Raw genomic sequence first — 19,439 nt, 5'->3', positions numbered from 1 at the left:
TTGTGTTAAATTTCCTGTCGATTTCAGCAAGTTATATTTTCCGACCTTGTCCCCAAATTCTGGAGATGCACTGTATTTTGAACCTGTGATTTCCTTTAGGACATGTGGGACATTTTGAAAATCTTGTAGATAATTTTAAAAGTGAAAGGCAATAAAGGAACCAGGATTACTCACTCACAATTTTAATCTAACGGGAACTGGTTTTCCCCAGTGAGGACCTGCTGTGTGTGCAGTCTCGTGCTAGGTGCTTGAAGAATACAGAAGAAGTTTCAGATACTGTCCCGCAGTCAAGAAGCAGTCGTTTTACCTGGGTAGAGCTAATCGCTATAGTAATGCCTGACGTTTATTGAACACTCCACATTTCAGGCACACTAGCAGGGACTTCACCTACTTCATCTGCAGTTCTCACAACAGCCATGCAACATTTCTCATCCTCCTTATTCAGATAAAGAAGGTGAGGCTCATTTGGTTAAGTGACTTGCCTAAGCTCCCACAGCTGCAAAATTCTGGAGGCAAATAATTTTTTTAAAAATAATTGAGGCATAGGTCTCCGTTTATTTTCAGGTGGTGAAGATTCCAGAATTAGTGGGAATTACTGATTCTATTTGAATCTCTAAACTATGAGGGAAGCTATACACCTAGATAGTTTTTTTCCCTTTCTAATCTTGTTCCATAATTAATTTTGGTTGTTTTCAGTATTTTGCTATTAGAAATAATGCTGTCACAAATATATTTTTTCCTTTTACTTTTAGTTGATGTAACTGTACATACTTATGGGATACAGAGTGATATTTTGATACATATATGCAATGTGTAATGATTAAATCAGGGTAGTTAGCATATCTGTCACCCCTAATATATCATTTCTTTGTGTTGTAAATATTCACAATCCTCTCTTCTAACTTTTTGGAAACATACAATAAATTATATTAATCCTATTCACCCTGCAGTGCTGCAGAACACTGGAAGGTATTCCTCCTATCTAGCTTAACTTTGGATCCATTAACCAACCTCTCCCCATCCTCCCCTCTCCACATTTTGCCCAGCCTCTAATAACCACAATTCTATGCTCTACTTCCATAAGCTCAAATATTCTTTAGTTTCCGCATATGAGTGAGAACATGTGGTATTTGTCTTTCTGTGTCTGGCCTATTTCACTTAACATGATGTCCTCCAGGCTCATCCATATTGCTGTGAATAGCAGGATATCATTCTTTTTATGGCTGAGTACTATTCCAGTGGGCATCTATCTATCTATCTATCTATCTATCTATCTATCACATTTCTTTTATCCATTCCTCTCTTGATGGACATTTAGGTTGATTCAACAAATAATCTAATTAAAAACTGGGCAAAGGATCTAAATAAACACTTCATAAAAGAAGACATAGAAATGGACAACAGGTATATGAAAAAATGCTTAACATCACTGATCATCGAGGAATGCAAATCAAAATCACAGTGAGATATCATCTCACCCCAGTTAGAATGGCTATTATAAAAAAGACCAAAAAAATAAAGGCTGGCAAGGACGCAGTGAAAAGGGAACTCTCACATACTGCTGGTAGGAATGTAAATTGGTATAGCCATTATGGAAAGCAGAATGGAGGTCCCTCAAAAACGAAAAATGGGACTGGCATATGACCTAGCAATCCCATTCTTGGGTATGTACCCAAAGGAAAAGAAATCAGTATATCAAGGGGATACCTGCACCCCCATGTTTATTGCAGGACTATTCACAATAACTAAGGATTCAGATCTTGTTCTGTCTAACTTGGAAGCTCCAAGCTCTTCCACTCCCCTACTATGCCTAAAGGAACCCACACCCACAGGCAGGGCAGAATGGATGTCAGAGTGGCCTGGGGGACAAGGAAAAAATTATTTTAAAGTCAATACATGTTAATCTTCATGTTTAGATTCCTGGGGGATTCATTTGGTGATGGTTGTGCTCCGGAGCTTTCAAGGAGTTACTTTTTTCTTTGGAGACACAACCAGTCACATCAGCTAATATTTCACAATGGTGGGTATGTTTTCCTTTTTATGAGAAGGTAACAATATTGCACAGCATGAAAGGAACATGACTAGATCCACAAAACTGCATTCCTGCTTTTGTTTTCATTTTAAACAAGTTCCTTTTGAGGAGAGTGGAGATGCATGCTTTGCTGGAGGAAGTTAACCCCATACTGGGAAACGATTTTGCATTGGTTAGTGTAAGATTAGGCTGCAATGGATAGAGCCTCTAAAATCACCATGGATAAACAAGGTAGAATTCTATCTTTCACATAAAAATCTAAAGGCAGCCCAGGGCTGCTATGACACTCTCTAGAGCCAGAGCCAGCTTCTCTCTTGACACTTTGCTGTTTCTGGCCCGGACTTTAACCTTAAGGTCTAAAATGTCTGTGTCCATCTTCCAGGCAGCGGGTTAAGGGGACGGAAGAAAATGACGGGGCAAAAAGCACCTACTTGCTGTATTTGAAGAAGGTTACCAGATACTTCCACCTTGCGACATTGGCCAGAAATACTGTTTATGGAAACACCTCATTGCAAGGGAGATGTGGTCTTAATGCTGGATGGCCACGTGCTTTGTTAAAAATGAAGAACATGAGAACAGCTGTCAGGGGACAGCTAGCAGTCTGCCACCAAGATCTTGGAATTTGACCCTTGCCCTCCCAACCCTACCTCAAACTTAGAACATCTGCACCCACTTAATGGACATCTGTTACACACTTGAGCCACCGACCCTAAAGAAAGTTAAAACAGCATTCATCACAGTTTGAAAATAAAGACAAAGGGTAATGTGTTAACATTCATAATCCTTGTGATCTCCTCTTAGCGAGAGGGATGATGCTGTTTGCCATCTTTCACCAAAAACATAATTTCTGGGGCCGTGATGGAGAGCTGGGCTTGCAGGTCAGCTCCACAGATGGTTTCTTTTCTTGCCCTTTATTTTCACTTAATTGGAAAAGCTTAAATTACAGTTAGAAGTAGCAGCAAGTGATTGATGATTCTATCTAGCAGTCCTGCATAACCAAAGATAAAATTGGGGAGATTTCTTGCTGAAGGCCACTTTCAGTATTTTGTCAGAATGATGTCACACTTGGGATTGGGAAGGTTTCATTTTAGGGCTGCCACATAGGTTCCTTATCAACCCTTGGATTTGATTTTAGCCTAAAAACATGTCTTTGTGTCGTGTTACAGTCCTTGGGTGTGTTTCTTAATTATCCTGAGTGACCATGTCATGTCTCAACACTATCTTTACTGCACTATCTGTGTAACTTTGGGCAAATCATTTACATTTTCCCTGCCTTGGTTTCCTCAGCTGTGGAATAGAGATTGTGGTAGTACTGGCCTTACAGCATAGTTGCAAATATTGTGTGAGCCAATGCACGTGACCACCTAACTCAGTTCTGGCGCATAATACACAGTCAATAAATATGCATTGTGGTAATTGTTATTTTCAGATATTGTCAAACTCTAGACTACCCAAGGCTTTCACACCATAGTCCAATCTCCTTTTGAAATCTTGGTTTATTCTTCATTTTTCTGCCTTGTAAGTCATGAGCTTTCTTCCTCAAAGTGAGGTTTGGTTCTGGATGTTTGAATTACTGAACATATTTTGGAGCTGCCATTGAAGAATAATAGAAATAGTTTTCACTTGCATTAATAAGTGCCATAAAATATCTTTTTATTTTGTTCATCATTTCAAAAGCACATGTGAGCACCTCCTCCATAGACAGTGTTCTTCAGTGGGGGGACGTAGTCTTCTATTTACCATCTATCTCTCTGCCAGGCACACTGAAAATGCAGACAGTCAGAGCCTGTGAGTTGAAGATTTTCTATATAGTCTTCAACACTAAACCAAGATCAGAGGGCGGAATGAAGGATTGTGCTATCAGCTCGTTCCTTCTCTCTGAACACAGTGAAGGAGTTTAAACACAATGCTTGTGCTTAATTTTGCAGGTAGTTTTAGAAACTTCTCACCAATAATGAGACTTCTGCCAGTTTTTCCTACTTGGTTTTGGTCCTCTTTAGTTCTTTAGTGACAAAATTAATTAAATTCATAACGGAAAGTATTTTTTCCCCTGTGCGTGCTTGTTTTGAAAAAAAAAAAAAAAGTGAATGTTTATTTGAAGATGAGGTGCCTTCCTCTCATAATCTGACACCTATTTGTAACAGTCATGGTGACAAGGGCCAGATGAATTGCTGGGTCAATGAAACCTGACTTTCAAATACTTATCACTGCATTTTCTGTCCTTATTTTTCATGTTTTGAGAGAAATCAACACGCAACACAGTCACTTATCCTGAGACATAGATTCATGTTCTGTATTCATATAGGAGCCCTGTTTATATTATTCTGCATTGTACCATTGTCATTATGATTTATAGTATTACTTCTAGGCTCTAGTAGATCACTTTTGTGGTTTGGGGCTATAACAGCATGACAGTAGAACAAAAATACAAACTTGAACAATAAACAATGAAAACGTGTGAATGGAGACAAGTTGCAGGCTATTCACTGAGTGTGAGCAGTGGAAAACCAACCACTTGTTATTAAGAGTGTAATGAGATTTCCGTGAAAATCATGATTGCTTATATTTCAAATCTGTGACCAAAATTGTTTTAACTTGTTTTTTTGTTTTTTTTTTGTTTTTTTTTGTTTTTTGTTTTTTTGCTCTGAAGCTACCAAACTTCCAGGGGCCACACTTTGGGAACACTATCCTACTGTTTTCGATGAGAACATGTTTGGAATAGACTGATGAACTGGGTACAGGTGGGAAGGGACTGGTCCCTGGTGAATTTTAAAGAGAACGAAAACGAGAAACTGAAGAACAACGGGTTGGGCTTCTTGTGTGGAACAGTTGAAGAACCAGGAATTTAAGCTATGTCCTTACAAGTGTTTCCATTTGTTCTTTCTTTGTACCTTGCAGAATAAAAGCCAGGGATCCATCTTTGTCCGGATACACGCCCCGTGGCAGGTGCTGGCCAGAGAGGCAGAATTCTTGAAGATCAAAGTTCCTACCAAGAAAGTATGAGCATGTTTCTCCTGGGTTCTGGGCCTCCTGAGGGCTGGATGGATGCAAATAATTTGGGAATAGGGCCAGGTGGGATGTGGGTTTTGTGGAATTGAAATCACATTTGCTTCCCCAGGGACCCATGATGCCGGGGTGGGGGGCGGGGGGTGGGGACGGGGACGGGGACGGGGAAGAGTTGGGGTGGGGAGGGAGATCCTCCTACCTCAGAGCACTGGCTGGGTTTGCTCCATGAGAAGCAACACATTGTCCCTGTCCGTGTTCTTCATTTTTCTGTTTCACCTCCTTTCTCTCTTCTCGGGGTCCTAGTACAGCCAGACACTTCTTTAGTGAATAGAGTAATGAGAGAAGGCTGCAAGCCACGCTGACTGCGTCAGCAGTGGGCAGGGGAAACAACACCAATTTGCTGTGGAGAAACCTATTCTGGTTATGATTCTGCCACTAAATATTGTGTTGTGGTGGGTTTCACTTATCTCTTCTGTAAATCAGAAGGTTCTTAATCAGGTGAATTGATTAAGATCACCTGGTAAGTGTTTTCAAACTGTTCATGCCAGTGTCCCATCTCTGGGAATTTGACCTACTTGGTTGGTATGGAATGACGTTCTCATCAGTGTTAGGCAAAAAATCCCCAGGATGATGCACATCTGGGTTGACAGCCACACAGTTTAGATGATGTTTGAGGTAGTTTTTTTTTTTCAATCCAGGATAGTCTATACATAATTTAAAAATCTACCCAGAGGCCAGGCACGGTGGCTCACGCCTGTAATCCCAGCACTTTGTGGGGGAGAAGTGGAAGGATCTCTTGAAGTCAGAAGTTTGAGACCAGCCTGGGCAACACAGCAAAACCCCACCTCTACCAAAAAAAAAAAATCTACCCAGGGAATTTCTAGGTGACATGTCTCCTTGCGTAACAAAATGTAGCAAATAGCTCCAAAGAGAAAGGAAGCATGCGCTCACAGATACTCCATTCTTTATTCATTAGGTATTTTAGGGGAAAGGGGCGGCTATTGTCTTTGACCATCTGCCATGTCTCTTAGGGAGGGTCCTGTGGCAGATGGCACTCTAGTTTAACCATGGGTGAACTGTGGGTGGTCTCTCTTTCTTTCCCTCCACCCCCCTTCTCTCTCTCTCTCTCTTATATACACCACACACACACACACACACACACACACACACACACACACATCCCTTTCCATAGTGTAGTTGTATACGTGCTGACTTACCATGGCAAAGATCATCTTGCTGTTTGTAACTACCATCATCATAGTTTTCATGCTGCCCACTGTGAACAGAATTCCATATTTGTTGCCTTCTGTACCACCACTGTGATCACCTGCCCCCTCGTCACCATGCCGACTCTCAGTGCTATCATTATAGTCAGCAACACCATTCTGATTTACATTGTTGCCTAACACCATTTTCATTACCAACAGATCTGCTATCTCCATCAAAAATCACTCATCAAATACCAGCACGTGACTGATACCATCATGAATCCTCTACTTGAGAAGAATAAAGTCTATGGGTTCTGTTCTTATAGATTTATTACAATGGACAATAACTCCACGGCAGGTGGACAAATGCTTATTAAACCATGAACAAACACAAACATGAATATTAGCTACAAACATTTTGCCAACAAAAGGTGATTTTTGGTGTCGGGGAGGGGGGTCACATGCCTGAAGTGTCTTAGTTTCATAAGGAATACGCTGTGTCTTTCCCCTTCAATTGCACTGCTGCGTTTTTTGTCTCCTAGTTTCAGTCCTCTCACTCCTAATACCGCAGCCCTCAAATGCGGGCACCATCTTTGTTTTGGATCTCTGCTTCTCTTTAGCTAATGTTCTCTGGAGTTTCTGGCAACATGATACTAGTTTCAGCTTTGGGTGGAGGCTTCTGCTTCGGGTGGAGGCTTCTGCTTCCTCCTGGTGGGGTCCTGTTTTGGCCAACCCTATCTCCTCTTACTTCTGTCTTCCTTCTAACTCCAATATATTATTCTCCTTTCTCTCTGGTTTATCTGAATGTGTAATGTTCTCTTAACCTCATTCTGTTTGTGTCTTGTTTCCTATGTTTTAATCTCTGCTGCTGATCCTTGGAAAGGAGGTGAGCAAAACTGTAATGCCCATGTTATGATTTCCATCCCCCAGGGTAATCCTTTTAGGGGAAACCTAGAGACATAGGAAAAGTGTGTCCTTTTTCAACCTCCGCTTGCTTATTTTCCTTCTTTGCTTTCCTTCCCATCTTTCTACTCTCATTCTTTTCCTTCTCTTCTCTCTTCCTTCCACCCCCCACCTCTGATGCCTCCTCTTAGCCTCTCTCTCTGTTCTTTGCACACCCTATGACACCTTCACATCTCTCTTTTTTTTTTTTTTTGAGATGGAGTCTTGCTCTGTCGCCCAGACTGGAGTGCAGTGGTGTGATCTCGGCTCACTGCAATCTCCGTCCCCCAGGTTCAAGCAATTCTCCTGCCTCAACTTCCCGATTAGCTGGGATTACAGGTGCTCATTACCACACCCAGCTAATTTTTGTATTTTTAGTAGAGACAGGGTTTCTCCATGTTGGCCAGCTGGTCTCGAATTTCTGACCTCATGATCTGCCTGCCTCGGCTTCCCAAAGTGTTGGGATTACAAGCGTGAGCCACCACACCCAGCCAGACACCTCTACATCTCTTGTCTTTCTGCCACCTTCTCCTCCTCACTCCCAGACTTGGCTTCCCCGGTAGTGCTTGCCTTTGGTCCCTCTGGTATCTTCTTTATCTTTTCACACGCTTATGCTTTTTAGAGCATAGTTTTGCATAAATGACATATTGGCTTTCAGAGTTTCAGTGCCCCTATACATTAACTGTTTGGAACTTACATCTGTAGTTTTTAGGTGGTACCTGCATTTGAACTTGTAGATGAGTTGGCGAGGGTGAGAACATAGTATAAAGCAGCCATCTCTGGGTTTCTCTCCCCACTTTGCATTTTGGTAGACACAGCACTAGTTGAGTCCTCAGAAGAAGAGACTTTCTAACCTTGGTTCTGCAGTTATTCGTTGTGTGGTTTGGGGACGTCATCCCATCTCTCAGAGCCTCAGTTGCCTCATCTATGATATGGGCATACTCATACCTGTCCTATTTTTCGTAGAAGGTTTTTGTAAGGATCTGATTCTTAACCAGTGTTGTGTAAATGCAGGATTTTGTTGTGTCTGCTTTCTGAGATATTTTAATGTGTGTTCTCAATTCTTAGTCCCCCAGTCAACTTCCTTTCTGACCAAAGAAGCAGCCAGCACTGATAGTGCTCCCTCTGTAAGAAAGTCCTTGGAGAGGCACTGAGGGAGCAGAAACAACCCATGCCCTCAGGGTGCCGACAATCACAGGGCAGCATAGGGGGAGTACAGGTGCCCAGACATCAATGCAGTGATGGGATACTGTGTCAAGTAGTAACTCATTAGCCCAGCACCAATTCTGTTTGTCAATGTGGTGGGTTAGGGAGTAGGGAGAGGCAAAGTCATGTGATTGCCCCCCAAGGCTGCAGATAAAACAGAAAGAACTTTTCCCCAAAGTTTCTTGGTCCCAGACTCGACTCAGGGGGACTGTTTTGGCTTCCTTTTACCACATGGCCCCAGATCTTCCTTTTCTTTTTCTTTTCTTTTTTTTTTTTTTGAGATGGATTGTCCCTCTGTCACCCAGGCTGGAGTGCAGTGGTGCAATCTAGGCTCACTGCAACCTCTGCCTCCTGGGCTGAAGCGATTCTCTTGCCTCAGCCTCCGAAGTAGCTGGGACTATAAGTACGCGCCACCACGCCCGGCTATTTTTTGTATTTTTAGTAGAGACAGGGTTTCAACATGTTGGCCAGGCTGGTCTCGAACTCCTGACCTCAAGTGATCCATCTGCCTCAGCCTCCCAAAGTGTTGGGATTACAGGCGTGAGCCACTGCACCCGGCCCCAGATCTTCTTTTTATCATAGAAGGCAATGGCTTGTAGTGGAGCTCATGGAGGGTGTTATACACAGATGAGGGGGGATATAACTTGGTATGCTGGGTAGGATGCTATGTTTGTAAAAATTAATCTGAGGCTCTGATCCCAGGGGTGGGGGTCTGGGTTAAACCCAGTTCCTGAGTTGAGAGAGGAGCATGGAAAATGGAAGACGAGACTCGCTGTCTGTGGAGGGCTAGTGTTGAGGCTGGTGGCATGCTCTCTTTTTAAAATGAGAAAAAAACCACATTTGCTGAGAGCCACATCCTGGCGGCGAGGGGAGCGTGGAGGAAGAATGAGGCATGGCGCGGGATCAGTTAAGCATCCTCCAGGCAGTGGAGGTTTGGATCATAACTCAGTGGGGTCCAGAGAGACTGGGAAGATGGGGAGGAAATCACAAAATCGAGATCTCAAACCTGGACAAATCCATTGTAATGTGTCCAGGGACTCCAAGTCCTGAGCACAGATATTAACTGGGAGGGGGAATCTTGGAAGGAAGCATTTGTTTTCCAAAAACAACAACAGAAGAGCCAGCATTTTGTGAGGGACACTCAAGATCCATGCACAGAAGGGTGTGGGAAGGCCTGGCCTTTGGCCCCGAGCAGCCTGAGAAGGTTTGAAATGGCGGTATGGAAGCAGGTGCTTTCTTACGTCTGCTCATTACCAAGATGGCTCTTCTAGAGATTGTGGTCAACATTTCTGTTGATTTCTCATTTGCTTTTTTTGTATATATGAATGAACACTCCGTTTCTCATCCTTTACATTCTCTTATTCCTCAAGCCTCTAGCAGAGACAAGGTCGATGCAGGCTATTAGGGACGACTTTCATGTCAGTGAAATCATATTAATCCAGCCAGAGTCCACTAAATTTGGAAGAAGTGACATGCCTGGGATGGGTGAAAAATCCCTTTTGTCCAATCGTCAGAGCTTTTGTAGCTATTGTTAATAGAGTGACTGATATTGCAGGGGTCTCATTTGCTGTCCCTCAGAGCATGCCAGAACTTTAGCTTATGTGTCCTTTGCACGCAAGTAGATGCTGTTAACTTCCAGCAAGTCATGCCTTTTTAGGAAAGCAGGCTCAGAGCTCCATGCGTCTCCAAAACGGGAGTAATACACATTGTGGAGGGAAGAGGTGATGATGTTCTCTGAATGCCTGGCAGAGAGGCACACACAACACATGAGAATTGCCGTTGTTACTGCTGTTGGTATTGTTATTCATAGCAAGGTGTGCAGGCAGCGCAATTGGTACAAGACTAGGGATGTTTCTGCTCTTTGACTCTCTTCTCTCTTCTCTGCAATGTTGGGGGAAGCAGGCCCAGTCCCTCAACTCTGCCAAGGCAGCCAGAAATCCAGACATGAAATCTGTGGAGGTGCAGGAACAGATGGCCTTTGGACTATGTGCTGGGGACTTCCACTTCCTAGAGCGCGGGTCCTTGGGGCGTCTGTAAACACGACGGCTCCACCTGTGAGGTCTGCGGTGCAGTTGCTGGGAAAGCCAGTGAGAAGACGGCTGGGGCCCCGTGGTGCAGGAGGCAGAGCTTGAAGGCACCCATTTTAAGGGAGAGACAGCAAACGTGACAAGTGGTCCACCTTGAGTTCCACTATTGGCTCTGCCCCCATTAACCTGGGGTTACTTGATTCATGTCTTAGTCTGTTTGCTAAAATGGACTTGAGATGGATGACAACCAAAAGAATTTTGGTTGTAAAAGGACAGATAAAAAGAATCATGTAACTGGGGAGGGGGGGAAGTAGGGAAGTGCAAGGGAAATGATGATAGTGGAAACTAAAACTAAGGGTGATGGATGCAGGAGAGACAGAGTTGCATTCTGGGCTTTCTGGTAGCCAAGACAGAAAGGACTGTGGCTCACAGTCGTCTATAGGAATCAGCATCTGTTTTGCCAAAGGAGGCAAATTTTTCCTGTTGTAAATGACATGAACAATACAAGGGACTATGTTTTCAATAATAAGTTCACACAAGCTTCTGCAATGTTCTTCATGTGATCATTGCTTGCACTGATTCTGGATAAAACTGAGGATGTAATGTTAAAGTGTAGTTGAGGGAGGGTTGAATACAGAGTAATGTGTGAAAATTTCTGAGGGGCTAACTGGGTTCAAAGATAAAGGTTCGAGCAGAAATGCCACTGACACTTTAATTCTTTTCGGTTGAACCCATGTTTTGAAATGTTTATGTCTACTAAACTGCATTTATTAAAGAATAAGTTATCTTCTTTTCCTGAAGAGAAAACATATGTAATTGCTATTAAGCATTATTTATCAGTGTGAAGAAAATTGATATTTCCACACTGAGCTGATAGAATTCCAGTTAAAAAGCAAAGAAACTTGGCATTTTAGTTAGCTTCAGTGGCCCTTTAGGAGGGAAAGGTAATTCCATTTAGCTTTGGAAATGATTGGAAATTGTTCTCAGGTACTTGTTATTGTCTCTGTAGAGACTGATTTGGTAGCCCTGGCTTTTGCAAAAGCTTCACAGGAGGACCTCTTCCTGGTTCATGGTGCTCGCCCGGCCTCAGGGACTCTACTCAGCCAGGACTGCAGCACCTCTTATTTCTCAGTTATCCAGATTTGAGGCTTGTATTAGGGTTCTCCAGAGAAACAGAATCAACAGGACACACACACACACACACACACACACACACACACACACACACACAGAGGTGTTATGAGGAATTGATTAATACAATTATGGTGGCTGGGAAGTCTCAAGATCTGAAGTTCATGTGATGGAGACCCAGGAGAGCTGATGGTGTAGTTCCAGTCTATGTCCAAAGACCTGAGAACTAGGAAAGCCAATGAAGAAGCTCCAGCAGCCTCAAGACCCAAGAACTGATGTTTCAGTTCAAGTTTGAAGGCAGGAAAAGACTGATGTCCCAGCTCATGCAGTCAGGCAGGAAGAGTTTCCCCTTACCTGTGGGAAGGTCAGCCTTTTTGTTCTATTCAGGCCTTCAACTGATTGGATGAGGCCCACCACATTAGGGAGGGTAATCTGCTCTACTCAGCCTACTGACTCAAATGCTCATTTCATCCCAAAACACTCTCATAGATACACCCAGAATGTTTGACCAAATATCTGGGCACCCAGTGGTCCAGTCAAGTTGACACATACAATGAACCATCACAAGGCTTGTACTTTCAAAGTCAATAATCCTCTTTGTGAGGGAATGAATAGTGGCATTCAAAAAGATACGTCCAAGTCCTAGCCCTGGAACCTGTAAATGTAATCTTATTTGGAAAAAAGATCTTTGCAGATATAATTAGTTAAGGATCTCAGGATGAGATCATCCTGGATTTAGAATAGAACTTAAATCCAATGACAGGTATCCCCATAAGAGAAAGGCAGAAGGAGATTTGAGAGGGGAGAAGGTTATGTGAAGAAGGCAGAGACTGGAGTTATGCAGGCTCAAAGTGAAGAACGCCTGGGGCCATCCAAAGCTGGAAGAGTCAAGAAATAATTTTTCCCTTACAGCCTTCAGAGGGAGTGCAGCCCCACTGATACCTTGATTTCAGGCTTGTGACCTTCACAACTATGACAGAATAAATTTTTGTTGTGATAATTTGTTATGGCAGCACTATGAAACTAATACACTCTTCTTCTGGGCAGGAAGCAGTAAGCAGACAAATGAAGACCTAGGTCTCTGGTAGGCTTGTTGGCTTTCTCTGTATTCCAAGAATCCACTTTGCAGATTCTAAGATAACTTGGAGTAGTCTTGTTTATTTGTTGTCATTGGGTTTGGGAGTTTTATGGAAGAGACTTGGTGCATGGATCTTCCTACGTGACCTTGGCATGTCTATGATGACTTTTTCATGTTCCATTCCTGTTTGATGAAATAGAAGTAGAGGCTCACCTTGTTATGAATGGTGGAAGGAGACCCAGTGTGGCTCATGTCAAGAAGAGCTTATTCCACTCAAGAATTATTTTCCTATTTATACTTCTATATCCAAATACAGTAATTGGCTTAAGTAACAGCTTCTGCCTCGGTAAGAGGTGTCTGCAAAGAAGGATATTAGCATGTTTTAAAGCTTGTCCATATTTCATAATTCTTACATTTGACTTTGAGGAAAAAGATTCATAAAACCGCTTTGAATTATGCCAGTCAAAACAAATTATCTTGAGATCAAAAGTCTTATAAGTTGATAAATAAATTGAGTTTTAAATATAGTTAATACTGCATCCCATGTGCTAGACCATTTTGTAAGAGCCTTATGTACGTGATTTGTTTTTACCTTCACAACAACGACATGAGGTAGATATGACCGTTAGCTTCATTTTATAGATGAGAAAATTGAAACTTAGAGAGGTTAATAAACTTATCCAAGGGCACACAGCTTGAAGGATATAGTCAGGGACTCAAAATCATGTCTGTCTGACTCCAAAGCCACGCTCCTGCTCTCTCACTTTACTGAAAAATCCATAACTGGACTTGAGGTAGTGGATAGTGTGGTCTAGAATGGCATTTCTCAAAGTATATTTTTTAGAATGAAAGTCTTTGTTCTTCTTTTGGATTTTTTTTTTTTTTGAGATGTAGTCTTACTCTGTCGCCCAGGCTGGAGTGCAGTGGAGCGATCTCGGCTCACTGCAAGCTCTGACTCCTGAGTTGATGCCATTCTCCGGCCTCAGCCTCCTGAGTAGCTGGGACTACAGGTGCCTGCCACCACGCCCAGCTAATTTTTTGTATTTTTAGTAGAGATGGAGTTTCACCGTGTTAGACAGGATGGTCTTGGTCTCCTGACCTTGTGATCCAACCGCCTCGGCCTCCCAAAGTGCTGGGATTACAGGCGTAAGCCACCGTGCCAGGCCATTTTTTTTTTTTTTATTTTGAGACAAAGTTTCAAAAAATCTTGCCCAGGCTGGAGTGCAGTGGTACAGTCACAGTTTATTGCAACCTTGACTTCCTGGGCTCGGGTGTTTGTCCCACCTCAGCCTCCTGAGTAGCTGTGACTACAGGCACACACCTCCATGCCTGGCTAATTTTTGGTAGAGACGGGGTTTCCCCCATGTTGCCCAGGCTGGTCTCGAACTCCTGGGCTCAAGTTATCCACCCACCTCTGCCTCCCAAAGTGCTGGGATTACAGGTGTGAGGTGCCATGCCCAGCCTAGTCTTTGGTTTTACAAAAAAAAAAAAAAAAATTCATGGTTGAACAAATTCAGAAAACACTAATGATTACAATTTACCAGGACAGTCAAAGTTTTGAGAAGCCTTGTAGTAAAAAACAAACAAACAAACAAACACACAAAAACTGGTTCAATTTTTTTCAGGCCTTTTCCTGCTGAACACTTGAACACCTATGAATATCCTGAGGAACCAATGTTCTGCAGAACATACTCTGGGGAATTCCATCCTAGATTAAAGAATCCTGGTCTGGGAGAGGCAACAGATTTCAATGGTCATTTTTAAAAATGATATTGTCTTGTTCAGTGAGTTATTCCACATTCCTGGATGACAGCTTTCTCACCCGTACAGTAAGAAGATTAGCTCCTGAATTATCTACCATAGCTTTAAAATGCTGTGGTCTACATGTAAAGCAAATGACAATTTGTGAATGTATTTTTTCCTCTGTTATTGATGTTGGCTGAGGGGCCTTAGGTCAGTTACCTTTTGGGGTCAGTTACATTCTGATTGTTCACAGATATCTAAGAGTAAAAGTGTTGTACGTCTGTCACCTCTTCAAGCTTTGCTCTAAATACAGTAGTACACTTTGCCTGTGGTGCCTATTCTGAAACTGCCCTGTGTCCCCAAGCCTGGTAATGTCACCGGGCTTTCTCTGGGTTTACCCATGCTGGACTGCTCTTCTCCAAACCACACCTCTCTGTGTAGCCTAGATGGAGCTCCCTGATTTAGACTCTCGTCCAAGCAGAGTGCTTTACTCTTTCCTCCATGGGCTGGAGCCTTTCCAAATGCTTTAAGTATTTGTCCTTGGTCCTAGAATATTCTGCCCATTCCTGTCTGAATAAACAAATACTACTCATCCTTTGCTGCCCAGCCTAAATTTCACCTCCTTCATAGACCTTTCTTTATTCCTTCAGCCCGAGCTGATATTACCTTTTCCGGACTCTTAGTCAACAGTCAGTATTTATCTTACCTGTTAGTTTTTCTTCAGCTGCTTCAGGTCCTAACTCTTGTGTTTCCAAATATATCATAAGCCCCCTGAGAGCAAGTACTATGGTTTATATCTCTTACGTGTTCCCTGCAAACTCTAGTGTGGTGTTCCTCAAACAATATTTGCTCAATAAACACCAGGTTGATTAACCCATTGATGCTTCCTCTGCCCAGCATCTTGTTTGGGTTGTGATCCCTAGCAGAGTCGCTCAGGATGATAAGAGATGTTTCAGCTCACAGCTGTACACTGGCCCTATGAAATTCGGCAACAGGAATTGCCCCGCGTTCCCTCCTCACCCTGACCAACTCCTTCCTTTATCAGAACTGTTTTTGATAGTTCAGTACATCCAGAAAGAAAAATCAGGAGAAATTCTCTGAGTTTGTTGTTGTTTATTTATTTTATTTTATTTTATTTTATTTTATTTTATTTTATTTTATTTTTGAGATGGAGTCTCGCTCTGTCACCCAGGCTGGAGTGCAGTGGCGCAATCTCGGCTCACTGCAAACTCTGTCGCTCAGGTTCAAGCAATTCTCATACCGCAGCCTCCCAAGTAGCTGGGATTATAGGTGTGCGCCACTATGCCTGGCTCATTTTTGTATTTTTACTAGAGACAGGGTTTCACCATGTTGGCCAGGCTGGTCTCAAACTCCTGACCACAAGTGATCCACCCACCTTGGCCTCCCAAAGTTCTGGGATTACAGGTGTGAGCCACAGCGCCTGACCTGAGTTTTATTAAGGATGGAGAACTTGCAGATCCTCGGTCGTGGGAAGGAGTTTCGCTGCCAACTCAGTCTTCAACATGACTTTCTGGACAGATTCTTGTTATTATTATTGTCAGTAACTTTTTAAATGAGCTAGAACTGATGCCGTTTACATAGGGTTGGTTGGCTATAGGTGGGGTCTTCCTCTTGCTGTCATTGCCTGTTCTCTAACATTTGTTTTCAATAGAGGGACAGCTGGGAGGGTAGGGTTTATATTTAATACCTTTATGGGCTTTTCGGTGCATGCTCTTTGATTGCTTTTTAAATAGACTGGAAAGAGTGCAGAATGCTTTTTATTCATTTTGTTTTCTGTAATGCTTCTCACTGTCAAAAATAAGAAAAAATAATTGGTGGTACCTAAGTGCTGCAGTTCCTGTGAGGAACCTGAGATGGTCACGGCCGTGTGGCGGATGTGCGTATGAGCCTGGGAAGACCCTAGGCCCGGTTGACTACGTGGAGGCCTTTCAGTGGACAAGTGTGACTCAGGGCCCAGAAACAGTGACGTTAAAAATATGAAAATGTGTTACAATAGCAAGTTATTCTAAACTGTTTTATCAGCAGCACCCATAACAGTGCCTGGTGTACAGCAGGCACTAAATAAATGCTGGTAGCGAACGAAAGAGTGAGTCATGCACACCAGATCTCACCCAGTGGTGGTGGCGTGCTGGAGGGTGATGCTGAGATGGATTCAGAGGCTCCATCCAAGGGCAATAGGCAGGAATCCTGTGCTCCCTGAGGGCTGCCTGCGAGAAAAGGGCAGGGCATCATGGTGGCACATGTAGCATTATAGCTGCCCTGATCTGGGTTCTTTGCTAAAGGACTCCTTCAGTTAATGGGAACAGATTGTGTGTAAGAGATCCTGTGGAAAGTTACGTTTTCCATCCACCCCTCCGACCATCCAATGAATATTTATTGAGTATTACCATACACCAGGCACTTTGCTGAGGGCTGGTGATATAGTGGTGCTAATAACTGTTCCCTGGCCCCACCGGTGTGGGGAGGATTCAGATGTTGTATGGCTAGTTATAAATTGGGAGGCAAGGCTGGCCATGGCAGCTTACACCTGTAATCCCAGCACTTTGGGAGGCAAAGGCAGGAGGATCACTTGAGGCCAGGAGTTCAAGACCAACCTGGCCAACAAAGCAAGACCTCATCTCTACTAAAACTAAAAAAAATTTTAAAAAGTTAGCTGGATATGGTGGCATGCACCTGTGGTCCCAGCAACTCAGGAGGCCGAGGTGGGAAAATCACTTGAGCCCAGGAGGTTGAGGCTGCAGCGAGCTATAATCGTACCACTGCACTCCAGCCTGGGTGACAGAGTGAGATCTTGTCTCAAAAAAATAAAAAATAAAAAGTAAAATAAATTAGGAGGCACCAACAGAAGAAAAAGACTGGGGTATGACAAGAGAGCCAACCAGAGGAGAATCATTTAGATGAAAGTGGGGGAGAGGAAGAGAAGACGCCATTTAAGCTGAAATGTGAGCACTGGGTAGGAGTCTGTGGGTGGGAAGATCAGGTGAGAACCTTCCAGAAGAGGGAAGGACATGCCCACAGGCCCCAAGGTAAGAAAACCCTGGACTGCGTGTGGAACCAAGGGGAGCCAGGGTGGGAGCAGCTCAGAGAGAGGGGCAGGGGCTGAGGCTGCCGAGGGAGGCAGCAGGCATGGCGCCTAAGAGGCCTTGTCAGCCATGTAATTTTAAAAGTTTGGTTTTAATCCCAACTTTTATAAGTCAGCAAACATTCATTCATGTGTAGAGGACCTACTGACAACAGAATCAAAAACCATAAGCAAATACAGAATTAGACACTAGAGAATGTGCATTGTGTAAGTGTATCACTGTCTGTCTACACTCAGTGTTGTTGTTGAGGGGAAACTTACCTGTGGACACAGGTGGGGTGGAGGGGAATGGGCAGCCCCTGTTCTCGCTGTTCTTGGTGTGCACAGAGAAAGTCTTCCTTTGGCTCCAGGTTGTAGCTGACCTTGGCTGCTCCTGGCGCTGTTTCCCTTTTGATCTCTGAAAGGCTTAATGCTCTCTTGCATGCGTGAATGTGCAGCAAGCGAGCAGGGACAGATTTCAGCAGCATGGAACCCCTCAGGTCCTGGCTCAGCGTGTGCCTGTGTGCCTCTCGCAGGCACCACCTGGCGGGGAGAGCAGTGGGTGAACTCCATGGCATTTTTGGCTTCTCTTGCTCCTCCCTTCTTCAGCTCCAGAATCTTCCATCCTTGCCCAGCTGGTGACTTGCACCCCTTTCCTATTGTTCGGCTTCTCTGTGTGTCTGAGCCTTTAGGGTGAGTAGAAAGGTATAATGATCGTCTTCAGCCCAGCCCTACCTCTCAAGATGAGTGAGATACCATAAGTAATAACCATGGAACTTCGATGATCCAGCGACTGGAGGAGGAGCAGAGGAAAGCATCAATAAATAAAAAGAGGTGGACGATGGGCGTTAATTTCTGTCGACACGTGTGCTCCCAGCTGCAGCACACGTTCTGTTCTTAGGTCTGGTCTGCATTCCTCCTGGGTGACCTTTCCTGCCTGTTGCTGGGAGAGACACTCTTAGGCCTCTGCAGATATTAGTGACTCATGGGTCATTAAGATTATGTTGTTTTTATCTCATACTGTTAGACCTTTTCCTTGATCTTCGGGGTCATTGGATCTCCCAATGTTCGTGCACCTTGGGCATGTTAGTAAAACTTTCTGTGCCTCAGTGTTTTTTAATCTGTAAAATGGGGACAGTGCCTTGTATACTGTCCAATATATGCAGCTTCATTCCCCGCACCCCAGGAAAGCACATGATTTTAATATAAAAAGGAAACAAATCAGCCCTCAGACCACACTGCTGTGCCCCTCTGCAGAGGAGAGGCTGAGGGAGACAAGGAGGAAGAAAGAAGTAAGACAAGACAGTAAACCCCTTAGACTGTAACAGTGAGGCCAAAGTGAGCTTTTATGAGAACCACATTTGAGCCCTGGAATAAAAAATAACAGCAACATATTTTAAAAATTATTTATGATTTTAAGCACATGAAAAGCGTATCATGTACCCAGGGAGGGCATAATGGGGAACAGCTGGCTAACATGTGTCTCGCCATTTCTGAGGTTGTTCATAATTCTCTGATATCCAAGAATAACAGTAATAATGATGCCACTGCTGATTGTATTAATAATAAAGAGGATTGGGGTGTCTTTCCTGAATCCTGCCGAAGTAAAGAGGAGAGCCTGGGCTGCTGGGTTTGGCCAGGGTGGAAAGGGGCACTACAGACTACTTTCTTCTCAGGGGCAGTCCATGGAGCCCAGCCAAGGATCAAAGGATGTTAGGTTGAAGTAAAGGGCTCCAGAAGGGGAAGGCAGGAAGCCTGGGCTCCTGGCATGATTTTACCACTGACTGTGGCCATTCCCAGCCCCTCTGAGTCTCAGTGTTCTCATCTATAAGGTAGAGATGCTAATCCTACCTGGCAGGCACACCTGACAGAGTTTGTATGGACCGTGGATGAAATGATGCTTAGGGAAGTGCTGGGTACACTGCAAAACATTCCATACATGGAAAGGTTTGTTATCATCCTTGTGTTTCTCCAGGGCTTACCA

The 19,439-nt window shown here is 43.6% G+C and overlaps 1 protein-coding gene and 1 long non-coding RNA gene across 3 annotated transcripts in view; one reads left to right on the top strand and one right to left on the bottom strand.

Annotated features, from left to right (window-relative positions):
- The window catches only part of ANO2 (anoctamin 2), a 380,970-nt gene that overhangs the window by 84,647 nt on the left and 276,884 nt on the right, over nucleotides 1–19,439 (top strand). For both annotated transcript variants that reach the window (XM_024347643.3, XM_024347642.3), the window contains exon 4: nucleotides 4,931–5,029. In XM_024347643.3, the coding sequence (XP_024203411.3) occupies nucleotides 4,931–5,029 (99 nt within the window). The remainder of the gene's footprint in view (nucleotides 1–4,930; nucleotides 5,030–19,439) is intronic.
- Nucleotides 1,691–6,378, bottom strand: LOC107967416 (uncharacterized). The gene is made up of 3 exons (XR_001707788.4): nucleotides 6,256–6,378; nucleotides 5,238–5,337; nucleotides 1,691–5,018 (listed from the first exon to the last, which is right to left on the bottom strand). It is a non-coding gene; the product is annotated as an uncharacterized LOC107967416 (long non-coding RNA).

Source organism: Pan troglodytes, chromosome 10, assembly GCF_028858775.2.
Source record: "Pan troglodytes isolate AG18354 chromosome 10, NHGRI_mPanTro3-v2.0_pri, whole genome shotgun sequence".
In the NCBI taxonomy this organism is placed as follows: domain Eukaryota; kingdom Metazoa; phylum Chordata; class Mammalia; order Primates; family Hominidae; genus Pan; species Pan troglodytes.
Note: the sequence above shows the minus strand (reverse complement) of the source record. Positions and strands in the feature narration are given on the sequence as shown.